The following is a 22,446-nucleotide window of genomic DNA, read 5'->3' as shown; positions in this document are numbered from 1 at the left end:
CTTCGTCGTCGGTGCCCTCGGGTCGTGGGATCCGAGAAACGAAGCGGTGCTGAGACTGCTGCGGATTGGCACCCCGTACGCGTCACTGATGCGCCGTCTGATGGTCTCGGATACCATCCGCTGGTCCAGGGACATATACGTGGAGCACGTGTCTGGCACTCGCCAGTACCGGGCTCCTCCTCGCCCCGCCGGCGGTGGATTTGCGACGCCGCCTCGGGCCATTCGCCGACGCTGGCTCGCCGACGAAGTAGAGCGGCACGACGCGATTACGTGTGTGAATGTCGCGTAACTTATTTCGAGCCTTTGTCTTGGCCCCTCCTTTTTATTCCGTTTGTGGGGCCCTATATGTCCGAGTATGTATGTCGCGAATAAATCTTGTACTTTAGCGTGTGTGAGTGACCGCGTTATACACTCTTAATTTTTAACCATTGTAAAAACTGCCGCGCGCGTCCCCCTGGGAATCTTTAACTTCTGACGACGCCTCTGTGATATCCCAGGGGGCGCCACAACTGTGATAACGTATCCCCCCAGCGCGCGAGCTGGGGAGATGAATGTGATATTCTGCCTTTGTTGCGACGGGCCGGGACGCGTACCCCGGCCCAAACTAGTCGTAGTGCCCACTGGCAGGGGGGGCGATTGTCCCCTGCCCACTCTATATTTTGGTTTCTGCGCGCGGCCTAGCCGCTTTGACTGTATTGACCCCAGGGGGTACTGTCCCCTGGGGAAAAGCTTTTTGATTAATAAAGTGTGGTATAGAATTTTCCTCTTGAAATGTCTCAGGATAGCATCTCGGAAGCCGTGCCACGACTCCAACATCTGGCCTTGGCCTTTGTCGTACCAGCGGCACGCCAGTTTTGTTAGCTTGGACGTGGCCGCAAAGTGGGTCACATCTGGCACTTGATGAATTGTCGACACTTGCTCCACTCGTTGTATCCACAATTTGATGTTCTCGTCGTCGCTTCAGCCAAACTCTGGGATCTGCGATGCAAGCATTTGCACGGCGTGTGAAGACATGGAGCTTAGAGCAACGCGTTGATCCCTGGCTTTGTGGGGTATGCTCCTCCACGACGGGCGGATCTGGCATTGGTGGGAGAACAGGCGTTGGAGTCCGCCTCGTATCCCCATGGATTAACAAAGTCAGCAGTTGCTGCATTAAATGCTGTTGAATCCTGTTTGATTCCAAGATCTGCGATTAAATGGTTTTGAACTGTTCAGTCATTCCCGTGAACGCTTCTATAAACGCGTTTGTTTCTGACTGCGAAGGTCTTCTAGATTCTTTCGAGTTTGAAGTCGTTTTGCTCGCGCCCTTGAAGGCGGACTTCTCCCGGGCATACAGGTCTAGCAATGCATTGATGGTTCTGCTTGGGTCATCGAGCACCGCTCCGGCAAGGCCTGCTCTTCTAGAGGTCCGGCTCGAGAGAGGGGTGTTCATATTCCTGGTCCTCCTCCTTCGCCAATCGAACAACCTGACGGTCTCCGGATTCTTCAAAGCCGAAAAGGGCGGCCCTTCGCTGGGCCCGGTCGGGAGGAATATCTTGCGCTCTCGCGACGTGCCCACATCCGCGGTATCCAGTCCGGTGGCCCGAAACGCAGAAAACGCTCAACACTCTCCAAATGTCTACTTTAAAGTTTCGCCAAAATTTTTCCGACGACTTCCAACTCCGCTCGCCCGCTCGACTCGCAGCTCAACATTAAAACACAAAATTCATAATTAGTCTACTGAGCTCTCAAACGCCTCGTTACGGGGCGGCAGCAGACACAAAAGAAATCAAAAGAGACACGGAAATAAGACGCCGTACTCACCAAAAGAGACTTTATTACCTCTTTCTGACCAACAATCTCCCACAGCTCAGTCGTGCGCTATTATTAGCGAAAAACGATACCTTCTAGACCATTACACCCAGACGTTCACACGTGACAGACATAACGCCGATAATGCCCATCTCTAGCCTAACTTAAGAGAGGAAGACAAAAGGAAAAGAAAAAAAACAGGGGAGGGGAAAAAGCGACTTTACTGGAGCACGCGGCCCTATATATACCCGGCGATTCCGTTCGCCTCCGTCATTTTCGGCGCTTGATAGCGGAGTCGCCGGAGTGGGACGAACGCGCGCTCCCTCGTGTGCGCGTGCATGCCGACTTGGCGCGCCCGATGGCTCGACACGGTTTTTGCCGCGCGTAGCTCGTGGTATTCTTTATAATTGGGTGCCCGAGGCACCTCCGGTTATAGCCCGGCGGCTCTTTCTCTGGTTGTTGGTGGCCGGGGACGATGCACTTTATTTTTCGGGGGTGTGCATCGTTACAATTTCATTACGTAACTTTAATCTATTAATTACATTTTGTATATTTTTTTGTAGATCAAAAGAGATCCAAGATGACATGGATCAAGAAAGCATATAATACATACAATGTGTTATACATATGTGTATGTGTTGCAACCGTACTCATGAGCGTGGTGCTACGTTAATTGCTCGTGACGATAGTTAGATAGCAAAGCTGCTCGTAAAGTCGCTCACACTAAACGCACGAAATTAGACGGTACTATTGGGCGCCAGGCACGAGCGAGCGTGCCACCCTTAGATCAAAACGTTATACCGATCTCTCAATTCATGCAGGAAAAAGAAACGCGAAAATACTCTACTTCGTCATGGGCAATAACGGGTTTTCTTAACCGGTAGCTCGGCCATGGAATTGGCAGAGGGAGTGGTTCGCTGCGGGCGAGATGGTAGAAGAGAGCGAGGGAGCTTAAAGAGAACACATCAATTTAATAGAGAAATTAACAATGTATTTCGGCCGAGATCTAACATTACTCACAAGAATCAGCGACGATGTCTCGCGACCCGGGCGCGGTCGGAAAATACCACACGGTTGTCAGTACGAGCTCACCGAACGGAGAGAGTCGAAATTCAATTCTAATTAGCGGCGGACAGAATACGCCGTACACTGAGAAAAAGGTTTCCTTGGACCAAATAAAACTCGTTAACAGATAATAAATGGCATGGTTGGATACGGCGAATCGAATATTTTGTTGAATCAATGCAATCGTTGGTTTGTGATAATAGTGAATATTCTGTTGCTCCAAATTAACGTACTTTAATAGTTAATGAATCTGATTTTGGCACGAACGAATATCTTTTTTGCATCAATTGAATATTTCTTAACAGTTAAGGAATATAATTTTGGCACGAACGAATATCTTTTTGCATCAATTGAATATTTCTTAATACTTAAAGAATATAATTTTGGCACAAAAGTATATTTTGTTACATTAACGGAAGATTTATTATTAGGTAAGAAATTCGAATTTGGCACAAAATAATATCTTTTTGCATCAATTAAATATTTTTAATAGTAAATAATTTCATTTTGCTGGAAATCCGCGTCTCGACGTTTGTAATTATATATATATATATATATATATATAAGTTATATATATATAAGCATGCATTATAAAGTGTATATGTATATGATGACCTAAAATGTTGAACATGTAATTGAATGTATACATTTTATTGAGAACACATGAACTATTTTGAAATGTTTTTTTATTTAAATATTGTTTTATATAATATACATGATACTAATGTCTGGCGGAAATCATGCAGCGACCGCCGGATGTCGTATGCGCTGCATATACGGGTGGTACATTGTTGTAGTTTTCGTCAATTTTGTACACTTGAATTTTCTTAATTTCGTGTCCTTATAATCTAATTTCGTATGCTTTAGCATGACTATTTAAACCTAGTGTATCACAAATCTTATACGTGAAATAAACGCTATTATTATTATAAGATATTACGGATACAATTGTTGCAAATACCGGATTATCGTCATCGTTTATGCCTAAACGTATATTGTAATTTGATTTATACATTTTTCCATTAATTTGTATCCATGATACTTCGTAATCTTCTTCCGAACAAACTTTTGAGAGTATTTCAGGTTTTAAATAATAAGGCAATCTCCCAATAGTGCGACCTACATTTACCGATGTAGTGAAGCCTTTTTTAGTTAATAATCGATAGCTAAATTGTAATTGCAGTTTTGTTAACAATAGGTTTCTGCGTGAAGCTACAATTCGGGCATATGTCTTACATATTTTGTGATACGCTTCAAAGCGGATTGAAGATAAATTTTTTAAAGAGCCCATGAGACGAATAATGTTTGGATAATGGATTAAGAAATGATATTTCGGTTTTAGTGTTTTATTAAATAACGTCATATATAACCTATTGTGCTCTTTAATCAATTGCTGTAAATGTGTGATTTCTTTTTCTGAAATAATTCTACTTGTAACTATATTGACAATATCGTATAATGTTTGGTATAAAATCCAGACCTCGTCGTCTTCAGGAATTACGTCACTGACGATCATTCCGAAGTAACAAATTAAATACGACATTTCTGCAGAAGTCGTAATAAGGCAACCATTCTTAATGTGCCTAGAATTTATCGAAGATATTTTATTCCCTTTATCAACATCGGTGTGAATAAAATACTGTAATCTATCATTTAATTGGTCTAATGAAATATATTTCATTTCAATAATGTGGCCAATAATTTCTGCCATGTCATATCTACATACCCCTTCAAAAAGGTCATGCATAATATCGCACGTTAAATTTATCACATTATGAAAATTCGGTATTTGATTAAAAATGCATCGTTCTTTAACGCCACCAGTTAAATTAATCACATCAGCTTCGTAATTTTCTGTATTTCTTAAATAATCGGCACACTCTATATATTGTTGGGAAGTTTCAGTTTTCGATGCACGACATATTCGGCAAAAATACTGTGCTGAAAAACTCTCGGTAAAACCGAGAAGACCGTTTAATCCTAAATTATCACCAAGTAACCCAAACATTGTAAAGTATACGCGATTTTCCTGACCGTTTATGGAAACCAAAATGCCTGTCTCGCTAAGAAATTTTAATTCTTGTATAATTGGATAAAAGCATTTCTCATTTCCAAAATTTGATCGGTCAGAACTATAAATTAATTGACCGAGATGTATATTGTCTAAAGTTGACGAAAATGCGGAAGGTATTGCTGCAACAGAATAATACATTCCACCAACTTTGTGGATACCGGCTGAAGACGACAACGGATTTCCTGTTTCGAAATCATCATAATATACAAACAAGGGGATCAATATTTTATTCTGGAAATTACTTTTTATATTTTTCCAAAGAGAACCGTGAAATAAATTTGAATAATTTCCATCTGTGCAAGAAGATTCTTTCTCAATATAGGCTGTTATAGTTTCATAAACGTTTGGCAATTCTAAAAATGACTTCAAAACTTTCCGCATTGGTACGATTTGACCTTCACATTTTGTCATTTTTAAAACACTTTTTCCATTTTCTATTTTATTATTTGACATCTCTCCAATAATAAATGATTCCGGTGATATAAAATGTTTGCATTTTTTCAAATAGCATATTCGGTTATACTCTGTATTCAAATCCCTGAGAAACGATACGTCAAAACAATCCTTAACTTGTACATGAAATTCTATTGGTAACACCTTCTGTACTTTCTGCTTAACTTCCTGTAGGACATCATTTACAGTTTCCGACAATTGATCCGTAATTTTTTGAACCGTAGATTTTGCAATTGATGATTCACTATATAAATTCCCAATAAATTTTAATATCATGTATGCCAGTCTCGAGTGATTTTGGAGATTCAATAGCATTAGACTGTGCATCCGTACTGCAAGATTGCAAATAGCCAAAAGTTTCGGAAGGGCTATTTGAAACGATATCGTGGTGAGTATTATTTACATTGCTTGTACTGCCGAGATTAAATGTGCGGACATGTTTTTTTAATGAAGAAACAGTGAAGAAACGAATTTGCGCATGCATTTTTTATGGATACACGTATATTCATTTTCCATCGGGTGCAAACATTTTATATGACCTAATAACTGTTGGCTCTCCCCGCGAATAATTAGCCCACAAATTTTGCAATCCATAATTTTTTATTATAAGTAATGCTTTATTATTATTATAAGTAAGTATATTATAAGTATATTATAAGTATTATTATAAGTATATTATAAGTATATTATAAGTATTATTATAAGTATTATAAGTATTATTATAAGTATATTATAAGTATTATTATAAGTGCTTTATTAACCGAAATATTTTCATGCTGCTGTTATTCACGTTCCTTATACTTGTTTTTTTAATTTGTTAACTAAATTGCAAATTGACGGTATTTTGTCGTCGAAAGCGGTTTCAATACCATAAACACCGCATTGTAGTAGGTACCACAAGTGGTCACTTTCTAGTGGATACCGTACGTTGTATGAAATAAACGTTTTGAACGCCACGTCCAGGGCTTTTAACACAGAAGGTATTTCTATAAGTCGTTCATCGATGCACAGATAGACTTTCTCGATGGAAGTTACTTCTGCCCCAACAACTACTACGAATGGCTGAACCGTCTGCCCGAATTGATATAATTTTTCAGTTCTTTGCCGTACAACCTCTTGAATATCTCCGGGAACCTACACATAATAATTTATATTTAAATATTACTATACTTTATGTCATAATATTAATTACAATTCTTTTATAATTAATAAAAATTAACTATATTATTATTAATTTATCATCATTACTAATGGCGCTATTATACTATTAATGTTACTCTTGAATTGCCAGTATATAATAATTGTTATTGTTTTATTATTGTTATTATAATCGTAATAATTATTATTTTTATTTTTATTACCGTGACAAGTAAAATAATTCCTTCCCTACTTTCAACGGTGGAAGGCTTCTCAATAGGTTCTCCTTCCCTGTTTTTTAATGGAAATTTTGTTAGATTTCGGCGGTACTAATGCCGCGAGAAGGGAAATTTGAATAAAATTCTGAGAATCTGCAAATAAAATACAATGCATATAAATAAGTAAATATACATTGCACACAAATATGGGCCCGATCTTATTTAGGTACTAACTCTGAGTTAGGTTTCCATTCTTCAGGACCTCCAAGAGTAATTCATCTGATTGACTAAGATATTTCCTATTTAAAGATAGTAGGCGTTAAAATAATCATTCCACTTGCGTATCAAGAGTTGATCTTGCTCTTTATATTTTTGGCAAAAATCCTGTTCAATCTACGGAATTAATCATTTATGTTTGTATTATATCTTTAAACGTTAAACAGTCCGGTTTTTTTGAATTATATTGCGACCAATGAAACAAAAATTATAAAAGAAACTGTTTTATACGCACTAGCAAGTAACTGTTCTCCGTTAATAGAATTGGCCATTCTTCTAACAGGTCATGAAGAGTTTTCTTGTTCATGCAATTTACCAGTCGCAATGTATACGAAGTATTCCAATGGTTTATGACGTCAGCCCACGGTGCTCTATTGTGGATTAGACATAATTTACTGTTTTCTGAAAATTGTTAAAGACACATAAAAGTAATATACATAAAAACTACTAACCACTAAAAACATTAATGTATCTGAACATGATGTATCTGTACCCTGATGCGCTTCCGACGACATGCAAGTAGCTGCCTCAGGTATTACGTCGCTTGTTACATTTATTTTCGCTTCTCGTAAAAATGAAATTTTATTCCGGTATTTATCCACCAACTTCCCTTTAGCAACTTTCGATTTTTGGTTCGAAGAATCTCTGTTAGACACAGGAGGAACATAATATGTTTCTTTACATTCTTCCGGAAATACGTGAACGATATTATCAGCAATAGCGTCAAAATCCTCGTTTCGAAGATTTCTGAAAAATTGATGCTCATAAAATAGTTTGAAAAACTTTTAACAAATACATTTTTAGGTTTTCACGTTTTTTAAAGCTAAATATTAGACATTATTATAAGTACAATTTAAAAATATATTTCTTAATTATAAACATTGATTTATACATTATAAGTTTTTGCTTACGTTATGCAGTTGTTCAAAGCATGTGTGACAATGATGTCACATACATAACTTTGACATTTTGTTGATAAGTCCCTCGTGTTGTTATAAATGTTTAGTACCGCTCGTCCCGTTGCATCTTTTTCCAATATTTCTTTTACGTCAAAGTCTACACCCCGGTTTAATTTTCTTTTTTTTGTGACCAGATCTGTGTCTTGTAAATTGAATGTCTCAGCTGATTCCGCGCTTTCTTTATTACGACTCTCAGTAACAACTTTATCGTCCTGCAATAACTGTGGTGGTTCAACAATATTTGTATGTAGTGAATCGGTAATTTGGCTGTGTACATCCAGGTGCACTGCATCAGTATCCAATAAAACGGATCCGTCAGCGTTGACAATTCCGGCGATTACGGGTTCTTCTTGTTGATTTTTGACACTTGGAAATTTAACCTATGAATACATCATAAAAATAGTTACAAATATAATACTATTATTAGAGTAGAATCTAGGGTGTGTCATTTTGGAGCAACTTTTTTTTTCATTTCACGAATAGCATATATACTTGCAGGAAGGTAAAATAAGATACCTGTTAAATTTTTAGCCCTTAATATTAATATTAACAGGTCGCTCATCGCGATTTTTTATTTTTCATTTAGTAAGATAGAAAAAATTGTATAACTATCTAACAAACAGTAATACAGCATTGCGCCATATAGATTTTCTGTTGTAAATTTACCGCTCTACAAAAAAGATCTCTTATCATTTTTTCATAAATTCAACTGTTCAAAAGATATTCAAAGTTAAAGTTTGATAAATTTTATAAAACTTGTTTTTGCTTCTTATGAATTTTGTATCATATCAACTATCAAAAATTATGAAATAATCAATACATATTTTTGTAGAAAATTTAACGATCTACAAAAAAGGTCTCTTATATTTTTTTCATAAATATAACCATTTAGACGATATTAAGGTTTAAAGTAAACTATAAATGCAAGTATGCTATTCGTGAAATAAAAAAAAAGTTGCTCCAAAATGACACACACTAGTACGACCATATAAAGGCATTTTGTAAATATCAGAAGTACGAAATAGGTATTTGGAAGTGATTTTAGGTTAAATTAGGTCAACATTTCAATAATTGTTTTAAATTTATTTTTACTGTTATTATACGCTTTACGGACAAACGTAAAAAATTTTCTTATCGAAATATTCACATTACTTTTAAAGTCAATAAATCTGCTACACTACATACAATACTAAGAATATACTTAAACAATAAAAACAAGTTATACCGAGACAACACAGAAGTAAAAAAACAAGCTACAAAACTTGAAGAACTTTGAAATATTGAACAACGAGCAAATAGAAGGAAAGAATATGCTTTAATTATACGATAAGAACCATCACCATACATTTGTCATGCTCATATATTTTGATTTGATTTTAAGTCTTAACCCCATGCTGGGAATTAATTCTTTGAAGTCAACGTGGCTGGTAATTATTTCTCCCAGAGTCTTCATGTCGGTTATGTCATTATCTGTAGAATAAAATTAATAACAAAACGTATGTAAGTACAACAAATTTAAACAATGAGGCACTCAAGAAATGTCCCTACTGAAAATAATCAGGTCATGTAACAGGTGATTTAACAGGTGATTTATCAGCTGATAAATCGGTAATGAATCAGGTGAAAAATTCATCTCAGAAATCAGCTGCAAAATCGGATAAACAATTAAATTAAAGTTGATTGAAAAACGTTAATTGCGACATTTGGTACATACGATGATCGAATTCTACGATAATCAAGTCGGTAATTTTAAAAACATAAATAGACAAAGAAAAATTGACCATTTTTCTTATTTAATTATATGGAAACCAAATTATTAAAATGTATTATTCAAAATACATGATAGGTTAAGCATTGGGCAAATTCAAAATTAAATCGAATGAACTTAATAATTAGAAAAATGTGAAATTATTACAGTATGCGAACGTTATTTAGTCAGTTAATAATTGTCTTAAATCAAGAAAGTAATAATTAAATTAATTTCAAGTCGAATAAAAAGATTATTCAAGAAATCAATGAAGAGTAATAATACAAAATAAACAACAAATAAATTGACGGAACGAATAACGAACCATCAAAATTCAAAATAATATATAATGGCAAATCTATAGTTAACAACAAACATTATTTTCAGTAAGGTATCGAGCATTTGCTCTTTCATTTTTTTCCCGAACATTCCAGAGCTTTTCTTTTATTTGTCGCTCTTTCTCTCTCTCTCTCTCTCTCTCTGAATTGTTTAAAACAATCGGAGCTTTTCTGGTAAAAATAATATAGTGCTTGCACGCTTGCTACGCATTGTGCAAGCACGTGATCCATGTGAGCATGTGATCCAAGTATGCGAGAAGGACGGCTTTTTTCATTGAATCTGGCATAGCTTTCAAAAGCGGAAGGCGAGCGTGCCTAATTTCAATTGAGCCGAATAAAGGTTAATTCACACTATACGGCACGGACCGTCACGTTCCGACAACGACACATACGTTAGACAAGGATACCTATTGTCTCCATCCTTGTCTAACGTACGTGAACGTACGTGTCGTTGTCGGAACGTGACGGTCCGTGCCGTATAGTGTGAATCAACCTTAAAGGTTGATTCAGACACAGCCATGCCGTACCGTATCACGGACAGAAACATTAGACAAGGATTCTTATTGTCTCCATCCTTGTCTAATGTGTCTCCCCCCTTTTCTAATGTTAACGATACGGATATTATACGGTACGGGTACGGCACGGTTGTGTCTGAATCGACCCTAAAGGTCCTTGCACAATGCGAGAGAATAGCAACAAGAATAACGATAGAAATGTTCAACCAATCAAAAACTGCGGAAAATATCTGCGAACCAATCAGGAGCTGTGAAATCAATATTTATATTTATTCTCTATCGCTATCGCTATTCTCTCGCATTGTGCAAGGACCTTAAGGCATCTCGCACGTGTGCCCACAGATGAAAAAGAAAACGTGTGTCACACAAACTATCTAAAACAAATGCGCGATATATGCGAAAAGGTAACCTGTTCTTTTGTGCGAGAATTGCTAATGCGGCGAGGCACACGCTCAACTGTTCATGCATTGCGTTTTGTACTCACCCTGTAATCTCCTTAAAATGTCCTCTTTGGACGGTGACAATAGATCGCACAAAAAATCTTCCATCATTAGGCTCGAAGCGTCAGTTGCCTTTGCAGGTTAGGTTTTCGCCGGCTTGTATAGGCTCGAGGGAACGGTGCCGGCACGTGCCGGGCTTCCCGACGATCCGCGTCTTGTTCCCCGGAAGACGCGATCCTGACGACGGACGGCTTATCGATCGTCCTGGTGTGCGAATCCGCGCGACACACGTGCACACACATACACACCTGCTACGCGACTCCTCGACCTCGACGACGGAGGGTTACCTTCAACTTCACAAATATTCTCAATCACGATCTCACGGCACTCGCGAAATTCGGTAGACTATGACGCCATGCGTACTCTGCGAAACCGGCGGGAAAAGCAGATCGAGGCGCGCGCCGTGCACTGGCAGGATTACGCGCGAGACTCACGGAACCGAGCACGAAACAAAACAAGATTTCTTATCTATTAAGAAATATAGAGTTGACTCAACAAATCGCATTCGTTTCACTCAAAAGAACGAACTTTATTTGATCCAACATCTCACACATTTGTATGAAATAAATCATGTCAACTATATCGCCGAGTTGACACAAATATGAATGATAAAGTAAATTAGCAATACCAACAAAACGTTCATTTATATTAAATATAATTCGTTTGCTTGAAATAAATATTTTACAAAAGTGTCAACCAAATATATTTAATTGGCATAAAGAAACCTTTTTCTCAGTGTATACCGCGAATGTGCGTTACACCACTCTCAATTTCATCACATATATTTCACTTATAGGGCGACTCGGTACGAAATACGCGATCGGCAATACGCGATCGCTAAACAGACACACATACAAATGCTACTACAGACGACACACAAGAGTCTCACGCAATTGACACGACTTGGCTGTGGTGTCGGCGACGCTCTCAATAAACGGAACCGACAAAGAGACGCGACTTGATCGGATGGAGCGTACGGCGGCTGAGCATGCGGACTGCACGCGATCACATACGTGCTCCAATTCCGGCGGAAGATCTTACGGCGAACGTGAACTCTAATTGCAATTACTACGCGCGCGACCAATCCAATCGGCGAAATCGGCGGCTTTACAAAAGTTTCGTTCGTCTCACCACGACGCTGGCTTGGCTCGAACAAAAGGTCATCCTCGACGGTAGCGGCTCCGGTCGTCCCAGCTCGTGACGGTCCGGCTGACGATCCACAGCGAAGTGATCGATAGCGCGAGGAAATTCGGCAGGTGGCACGTAGGCTCTCTTGCCCCACGCACGGGGGCTCGTCGCGCCCCGCTATTGGTTCTGCTTTAGTACGCGGTCCTCGCGACCCTCTAATCAGGCTGTCGCGCTGCGGCGCGCAATTCGGAGTAGGTCGGTGTCTTCGGGCAGCTCGCGATTCTTCCCGTGATTTTCCCGAGGCCGGACGGCTCTCCCTACGGACTCTTCGGTGTCCGCTGCCCCCGCGCTCGGGATCAAATCGGGAACATCCTCTCGCAGCTCCTCGTTCGGGGTCTCCCTCGAGATGATCTGTGTGGAGTGTTGACGTTTCCTACGTCTGACTTTCCCTCTTTGCGTCCTCCAATTTTAGCAGCCTTACTGTTGCGTCAGGCGTGACGGTAAGAGATAACGTAATTAAATGAAGAGAGATCACCTGTCGTGCGCGCTACTGCGATCCTGCGCGTGATCCGTAAGATTCCGAGTGGCGGTAGGTCTTCCTTCTAGCAATCTTCTAGCCGGGTGAGACTTCGTCGGTACAGAATTAATATTGGCTAGACGCCGATCGGCAAAATGTTGCTACAATTAACGGACGAACACAAGCACACAAAACAAAAACGCGGAATTATTAGCGCACGCGTCGACATGTCCGTCTCCGAGCCGAGAGGACGTAGAGTCGCAGCGTGCGCTCCCCGGCCGGATCCCTGTGACGGACAGCCGACCAGGATGTCACGTCACAGTGTGTATGTATATATATATATATATATATATATACCGGGTGTGCCTCGTCAGTGTGTGTGTGTGTGTGTGTGTGCGTGCGTGTGCGTGTGCGTGTGCGTGTGCGTGTGCGTGTGCGTGTGCGTGTGCGTGTGCGTGTGCGTGTGCGTGTGCGTGTGCGTGTGCGTGTGCGTGTGTGTGTGTGTGTGTGTGTATATATATATGTACGTAAAATATATACATGCAAAGTAAAAAATATGTAATAAATATATACAAAAGGTAATAAATAATATATACTTTAAAAAGCACGTGTCTTTCAATTATTTTGAATAGTAATAATAATATACAAGGATAATAATATTAATAATAATATACGTGAGTAATAATAATATATTCAAAAATTAATTATTAATTTTCTCATTTATTAAATATTAAAATTAACTAAATGTTATTTGCCTCTAAAACGTTTTATGTTATGTATTTATTTATAATCAAAAATTTTAAAAATAATCTTTAAACAACAAATATTTGAACTATTTGAAGAGATAGAGTTATAATAACATAAGCACAAGAATCAATTACTATAATTAATAACTTTTGTAAAAATTCACTTCCAGTTATCAGAGATTATTAACATGAAAACCTATAAAATTTATATTCAATTAAATTTTATTATTCTCGTATTTCCAGAATATTACAATGTCTCCAGAATATTGCCAAGTGTGGACATTAGAAGAATTAATAGAATATCGTCTATTAACATCGTCAGAATATCTCTGAGATAATCACCAGGATATTTCAATTTTTTAATGTAATATTCTAATGACATTCTGATGACATTCTGTGCAAATATTTCTGAAATATTACAGAATGTTTTCAGAATATTGCTAGGTGCGGACATAAGACATTCTGCTAACATCATCAGAATATCTCTGAGATAATCACCAAAATATTTTAAATATAATATTCTAGCGACATTCTGATGAAACTCTGTGCATATAATTCCAGAATATTTCAGAATGTCTCCAAGTACAGACATGAGACATTCTGCTAACGTCCAGAATATTTCAGAATGTCTCTGAGATAATTACCAAAATATTTCAAATTTTAAATGTAATATTCTGCCGATATTCTGGTGACGTTCTGTGCTGTGTGGGTTATACAGAAGTGAGTATACAGAATTATGGATGAAGACGAGCTTTATCTTCGAAGCACACAGGCTTTGAGGCTTATATTCCTGTTTTCAAAGGTACGTTTAAAATAAAATATTTTTAAATTAAGACTTGTAATTCAGTCAGTAAAATTTTTACAGTATGTCAGCAGATTAGCATTAACTGTGTCTGCATTAAATTCATGTCTATTACTTCTACCGGTAGAATCTATTGATACAATAAAACCTAACCTATAAGCTAATCTAATAGCAAATTGGCAGCAGATTCTGCTATCAGTCTGCATCAAATTACATATAGAGCTATTCAGGTTCTGCTGCAAATTTGTTAAATGCTGCAAATGAATTGATTTTGTCATATATAACAAAAAATTTATAGTTATATAATGATCAAATGCAATAAAAATTTAAGAGTTTTCAAGTTATAGTGTTACTTCATTGTTTTTGGTCTGTCTTTAGAAAATGGTATTAGGAAAAGTGATATTCCGCAATTAATTAAAAATAATAAAAAATATTTAAAAGAATTAATACCTAAGACAGTTGACCGAATAAATTTTGAAAAAAAATTCTATGCTTTTTATGAACAAGTAATTTTTATTTTTTGATACTTCTAAAATTTTTTAATTTTTTTAGAGGAATATTTCATATTGTTATTGCATTTTATAACGTTTTTATATTTATATTGTTTTATAAATATAATTTAAAAATATTTAGTATTTTATTATGTTTGTATAGACTGCGACTTTAACTTTAAGTAGCTTGGAATTGGATCGTATTAAAAGAAGATTGGATATTTTTCCGTCTGACTCCAGTGGTGAAACATCTGTTCCACTAATTGTAACAACGCGAAATTTGTATCGCGTACATACACACATGCGGATGCAATACATGCATCACAAAGAATAGGCGACGGTCGGACAGCGCGGCACAATAAAACACCAAAAAGGGGTACAAACAAATGAAAAAGGGAAATCTTGGACGGTCTTGAGCATTTCCTGTTTGCTCGCGGTTATTACCCAACAATAAAAATCATTCGGACGATGCGGCGCCGATATTGCAATTGCAAAAGTGGTTGTAAACAACTGCCTTAAGACAATATTAGCGTTGCTAGTCCTGGGACCGTCAGTAATCGTTTGTCGGCCGATCGTCTTTATTCGCTGCGCTTGGAAACCGAAAATCCGGATCGCCCAATCGGGACAAAGATTTCGAAAATCATATCCAAGCGGGGTGAGAATTGCGAAGACATTCTATTTTTAATATTACATTCGCAATAGTTTTTTAATATTCTGGAGACATTTCGCTTTAAATCTTTCCGAATGTTTTATATAAAACGTCTTTTATATAAAAAGTCTGGCGACATTCTATTTGAAATGTTTCAGAATGTTGCGAATTAAATATTTTAGAGACATTCTATTTTAAATATTACATTTGCAATATTTTCTTAATATTCTGGAGACGTTTCGTTTTAAATCTTTCCGAATGTTTTATGCGCCACCGCTAGGCGGCTACGCCACGGGGATCTTCTCGTGAGTCGAATGCGGCCACAGGCGTTATATCTAGGTGCCACCGCGACCAACTCACCAGCTCACACTTCAGTGAGAATCTTAATTAGGAGCTGCTTCCCGAATAGAAAATGGTTAAGGTTTGCTTGCATTTTGTTCCGGGCGCAATCAGGTAATTTCATGGCATGCCTTATTGTGGAAAGCCTGATCTGGCCAGAGTTGCCGCTGATGCGCCGATTTGCAGCACACCGCTGCCAGAAAGAACAGCACTCGCGAGCACCCGTTGGCACTTTCTCCCCACTTATCGGCCTGCGTCGAGCAGCCGAGGCGCCGAGTGGGGACTTCTTCTGTCTCTTTCTCTCTCGAGCGGTCTCTCTCCTTCTCGACCTACCCTCTTCTGACCTGAGCGTTCTCTTTCTCTCGTATTACAAGCACAGCTCTTGGCGTTTAGCTGCACGATTTTAGATTTTCGTGCCGCGGAGCAGAGTCACAGGGGCTACGCGCGATATATATATATATATATATATATATGAATATGAATAATTGTTGAAGAAATTATTTGCGATGTATAATTATTAATAAACGTAGAATTATATATATATTATATATATATATATATATATATATATATATATATATTATTATTAGGAAAATCTCATTAAAACACATTTATTAAATTATATGACGAAATCTTGCATAAAAATTTTAATAAGCAATTATATAAGTCCATTTACAAAAACAGATGTAGAGGTACTGTTTTGAAATTAATTGAACAATTATCTATTTTATAAAAGGTCAAGTACATAATTGCTCATTACAATATTTATGCAAGATTCCGTCTTGTAATTTAATAAATATTATCCTATCGGGAAATGTCGCGCGCCGCATTCGTCAATTTGACAACTCCAGATCTGAAATCACATACAGCTGTTACTGTTGCTGTAACATGATTGCGAATCTCGAAATTCTTCAATGTAATTCTGGCGACGTCATTAAGAATCGGTTATTTTTCTGCAAGCTTTTAAGTAATGTATAATTTACTCGCACTAACTTAATACAGCAATTAAAACATGTTAATATATTTAACTCCACTCTTGGCCACCATGCACGTTTTTTATTTATATGTAAAAATAAATATCTGTCAAGTTACAAAAAATTATGTTCACTTTTTTTAATGAAATAAATATCGACTATTACTGAAATTATTTTTTTCTATGTATTACCTGTTTCATTTATTTTATTTACACAAAACGTACATAGTGTTGCTCAACGGAAACCGCGAGAAGGTGGTGGTCTCTTCCGTCAGGAGGAAAATGTACAAAATTTTTATCTATTTGAAAGTAATAATCATAAGAATTGAAATTAATATTTAATCAGCTATGTTATTTTACAATATTAACTAGTCACATAAGAAATGGAATTAGATAATATTGCAAAATAATGTAACTGATTAAATATCACTTTCAAAATAAATTTTTTACATTTTCCTCAGTGTGTGTGTGTGTGTGTGTGTATGTGTGTGTGTGTGTGTGTGTGTGTGTATGTTTGCGTGTTTAAATTTATCAATTTAAAACAAAAATGTTTTCACTCTTTTTGGGCGATGTCCTTACGGACCAAAAAAAAAATATTTGCACTCTTTTCGAGCGATGTCCTTACGGACCAAAAAAAAATATTTGCACTCTTTTCGAGCGATGTCCTTGCGGACCAAAAAAAAATAATTGCACTCTTTTGGAGCGATGTCCTTGCGGACCAAAAAATAATAATTGCACTCTTTTGGAGCGATGTCCTTGCGGACCAAAAAAAAATATTTGCACTCTTTTCGAGCGATGTCCTTGCGGACAAAAAAAAAATATTTGCACTCTTTTCGAGCGATGTCCTTACGGACCAAAAAAAAAATGTTTTCACTCTTTTCGAGCGATGTCCTTACGGACCAAAAAAAAAATGTTTGCACTCTTTTCGAGCGATGTCCTTACGGACCCAAAAAAAATATTTGCACTCTTTTCGAGCGATGTCCTTGCGGACATGATATGCAATTTAATTACATAAATATGAAATTAAAAGTATCAAAGTTTTGATATTTTAACTGTTACATTTAATTTCAATCTGCCCACGATGGACCAGCAATATCATTAACATTCATTACATGTAATGATGAAGTATTCTGGTTTTTTTTAACGCTGCTTGCATATAATTTGTCTGGCGACATAAGAGATAAATCTCTTTCCTTTATATTCATTTTTATGCAAGTTTCGTTTCTTGCTTTTAATGCCGATTTAATAACGCAAATGGCATTAACGGTTGCCGGTGAAAGTTTGTTACGAATATTCGTTTTCACGACAGTTAAAAAAGAAAACATTCTCTCTGCATCGGCATTTGAATTTGGAAGACACCGAACAGCATTCAGAACACTTTTTAAATTTGGATATTTAGCTTTATTGTTCGAGTCCTGACATTGCAAAATTTTTTTCCACATTTCGTCAAATGTTTCTGTTGAAAGAGTATGTTTTTCCTCATTCGTAAAATCTAATGGTAATGCAATCCATTCTTTCTTTAAACCATCTTCTTCAAAACCACCAATAGTTTTTGCTATGAAAGAAACATCTTTGAATGATGTTTCTCTTTCTGTATTAAATAAAGTTACATATGGTCTGAAGACATTTAACTTTGATAAAAATATATTGTTTACTGGTAACCTTTTCCGAATTTCTTCTGCAGCAGTCACATAAAACGACAAACAGTTCTTACGAACTGTTGCAACATCGTCTTCGTGACCCTGCATTGTTATTTCGGTAAGGTACTCATCGCAATCAGGTCCAAAAGTTATTTCATCAGAAACTTTATGATTTTCTTTTTCAGAAAATATTATGTTCATAAGGTTTTCTGTAAAAGATTTCATAAGTTCATCTTTTAAAAAATTTTTACATATTTTAAAAAGAAATTGGATCGATTTTGATTGCAATACATGTATTCGCGTCTCTACTGCTTGAAAGAATGCATTGAAAGCATTAAATTCATGTAAAATATATTTTAAAAATAAAAAATAAGCTTTTGCATCTGCTTTGCCCATTATGGCTAACAGTTCTTCTCCAGTTTTACTTTTTTCACTGAAAATTTGTTCAACTAGGAAAAGTTCAATTGTATGCCAAGATTCCAAAAGTCTATCTACGCATTGATAATGGGAAAGCCAGCGTGTTTCACATAATTTTTTTAATTTTATATATTTATTTTCAAAGTTCAAACAAAATTCGCGGAAAATACCCGTACGTTTTGGACTGCTGTTAACATATTTAGCAATTCCTTTTATAAAATCGTCGCAATAATCGGGTATCATTTTACATGCAGCACGAGCTGCTAACGCTGCGGAATGGCAAGGACACGAAAATGTTAATAAATTTGGACACAATTCTTCCAATTTTGTTTTGAACGATTTCTGTTTCCCAGTCATGACAGACGCATTGTCGCATGACAAGGCAACAATATTTAAAAATGGTATTTGTAATCGCCACATTTCACATTTGAATGCGTTAGTTAACTTTTCCGCGCTGGAATCTTTGGCATCTATATCAATTAATTTTACTAGTTGCGTACGAACATCTAATGTCTCAAAATCTACGTATCTTACGAGGAAAGTCATCCATTTCTCATTTGTAATGTCAGACGTTTCATCTATGTATATGCTAAATTTCTGGTTCTGAATGCTGTTCACGACACGTTCTCACATCATTGGGTATAGTGCATTTGTAACAACATTCTTGCATTTTGTACGACCCATTGTCATTTGTTTCAACACATGTGGATCATCTGATAACTTTTGGAAAAATTCGAGAATGTGTTTTGCATTATAAAAAGGAATATTTAGATTAGCGATTAATGCTGCATATTTCATTTCAGCTTCTTTTATACGTTGTTCAAATGGTAATTCATTATTTAATACACATGATTCTTTATCGGATTTATTCTTTTCCAAATCTTTACATTTATTTAAATGAGTTTTTGATTCTGCGTGTCGTTCAATATGCGATAATCCACCTGATATACTTCCATATGTATCGCAAATTGAACATAAAAATAAACTTTTATCGTGTGCCACTTCGCGTAACCAACATTTATATTCATCAATTTCTAACCATTTTGGCTGAAATGTTCTACACGTTGGTTGTAATTTATCATTATTATTATTTAATAAATTTCTTTTAAGTTTATTTTTATGACCCACAGAATCTGCATGTCTTGAAACATGTGCTGAATTGCATGACAAATTTTTATTGCATATAGTGCAATGGTAGAGAGAACTGTCGGACGGAACTTCGCGTATCCAAAATTTATATCGATCATCAGAAAGCCAAGCTTCTGAGAAGCTTCTCTTTCCTTTTTTGATCGATTTGTCGGACATTTCCAATAGAGATAAATAATATATATAAATAATATGTATAAATAATATATATAAAAAAATAATATATATAAATATTGAAGGTGTATGTCACAGAAAGAGATCAGGATCCTGTGGTTCGTCACTCCCACAGTATTTATCGACTAAAGCCTTTTCTCTTACCAAATATGTATGTGTATGAGAGAGTGTGTGTTGTGTGTGTTGTGTAAAAATCAAAAATACCTTTTTGGCCGTAAATATCTATTTGCCAGCTGAAGACAGCTCTGATCAGCAGCAAGATGTTGCGACCAAACAGATAAGAATGACCATAGCGCATAAAAAACAATTGAAGAACAATATTTCAGAGCAGTGATGCCACATTTAGACCGCGTCTCACTGTTACGTTGGTAAAAACACGTGCGGACCGCGCGTATATCGATGATCCGCGTCTCCACTATGATTGTTTAAGTTTCTGCGACAACGACAGACAAGAATAAACAGCGATATGGTTAGTTATAAATATTTTATTATATTATTTAACAATTGAACATCAACACAATTAGAAACGTTCAATCTATATTGATAAGTACTTCTTGTAGGCAAGGTTGTGCCGTACAATAATTTAAAGAATAGGAAAATAAATCAAGAGGGGTTATGTATACCTGTACATGTCAAACAAATCTTTTACAAATAGATAGTACCAAGTTATGTAAATTTTTATAAATTGAATAACAATACAGAAAGTTATAACGAATTAAAGTTATTAATATTTTCCAGAGAGAAATAACTCGAATTCAACGATGTCTAATGGACATCGATTTGATGTACAAATTTTCGTTTTGACATCGAGTTTAATATTTCTTCTTGCTGAAATGTGATTTTTATATATAATAAATACAAATCTCCTATCAGTTAATTTAAAAAGAATTATGAAAAAACAAGTTTATGTCATCATTTCTGATTTTATTTTGAAATGCAAAAAGATTTATTTTTCTAAGCAGTCCAAAACAAAAATCTTTTTACATCGTAAAATAAACTGAAAATTGACATAAATATATTTTTTTAATTATTTTTGAGTTCTTTGGCATGTTATATATTTCTATTTCATCACTATCAAAATCTCAGCGAAGTAATGAAATAAACGTTAAAACGATGATTTTTATATTGAATCCATGTCCATTCAACATCGATTTGACAAGTCATTTCTCTCTGGGATATATTAATAATTTTAGTCCGTTATAACTTTCTGTACTGTTATTTAATTTATAACAATTTACATAGCTTGCATTATCTATTTGCATAATAAGTAACTTATTTAAACGAAATTTTTTATATTTTACGCCAACCTTGCTCTTAGTATTAGTACATAATATATTTATATATATTCGTTAATTATTATTATTATTTACGTATTTTTCAGATGAACAAAACCGAAAAACAGTGAGTCTTAACAGACAAGGACCAACATCGGTCCAACAAAGACTCGAGCGATTGGAGGGGACCATAAACATGCTGGTGCAAGGTTGGCAGTAAATGCAGCAACACCTGCAGCTACAGCATCAGCAGGGGCAACAGCAGCAGCAGCAGGAGCAACCGCAGCAGCAGCAGGAGCAACTGCAGCAGCAGCAGGAGCAACAGCAGCAGCAGCAGGAGCAACAGTTGCAACCACAACAGGAGCGTCAGCAAAGTAACAATAATATTCATTACAATATTTATATGTATATATGTCTATATGTATATATGTATATATGTATATATGTATAACATGTTTTTATATTTATTTATAATTTATTTTCAGTCCGGCGCAATGGACTAGGGCATGGGCGTGCGCGTACCCGTTGGTACAGGCAGAGAGGCCTGTACCAGCCATACAGGGGTAGAGGCGGAAGAGGAAGAGATAAAGGTGGAAGAGGAAGAGGAGAAATAAGAGGAGCAAGAAGAGAAGGAGAAAGAGGCAGGGTACGAGGAAGAGGAAGGGGCGAAGAAGGAAGGGGAAGGGGAGAAGGAGGAAGAGGAAGGGATGGAGGACATATAAATTATATATATATATTAAATAAATAAATAGTATTAAAATATATATTACTGTCTTATTTTGGTCCGTAAGGACATCGCCCAAAAAGAGTGAAAACATTTTTGTTTTAAATTGATAAATTTAAACACGCAAACACACACACACACACACATACAAACACACACACACACACACGGAGGAAAATGTAAAAAATTTATTTTGAAAGTGATATTTAATCAGTTACATTATTTTGCAATATTATCTAATTCCATTTCTTATGTGACTAGTTAATATTGTAAAACAACATAGCTGATTAAATATTAATTTCAATTCTTATGATTATTACTTTCAAATAGATAAAAATTTTGTACATTTTCCT

The 22,446-nt window shown here is 36.3% G+C and overlaps 2 protein-coding genes across 3 annotated transcripts in view; one reads left to right on the top strand and one right to left on the bottom strand.

Annotated features, from left to right (window-relative positions):
- Positions 1–22,446, top strand: part of LOC113005769 — a 420,425-nt gene that overhangs the window by 195,887 nt on the left and 202,092 nt on the right. The window lies entirely within an intron of this gene.
- Positions 7,396–11,378, bottom strand: LOC120357284. Its single transcript, XM_039447442.1, has 5 exons — positions 11,058–11,378; positions 9,319–9,443; positions 7,926–8,353; positions 7,467–7,761; positions 7,396–7,416 (listed from the first exon to the last, which is right to left on the bottom strand). The coding sequence occupies exons 1-5, from the start codon at positions 11,122–11,124 to the stop codon at positions 7,396–7,398; spliced, it is 936 nt and encodes a 311-aa protein (XP_039303376.1). The 5' UTR covers positions 11,125–11,378.

Source organism: Solenopsis invicta, chromosome 3, assembly GCF_016802725.1.
Source record: "Solenopsis invicta isolate M01_SB chromosome 3, UNIL_Sinv_3.0, whole genome shotgun sequence".
Classification (NCBI taxonomy): domain Eukaryota; kingdom Metazoa; phylum Arthropoda; class Insecta; order Hymenoptera; family Formicidae; genus Solenopsis; species Solenopsis invicta.
The sequence above is the reverse complement of the archived record's forward strand: the minus strand, read 5'-3'. Positions and strand labels throughout refer to the sequence as shown.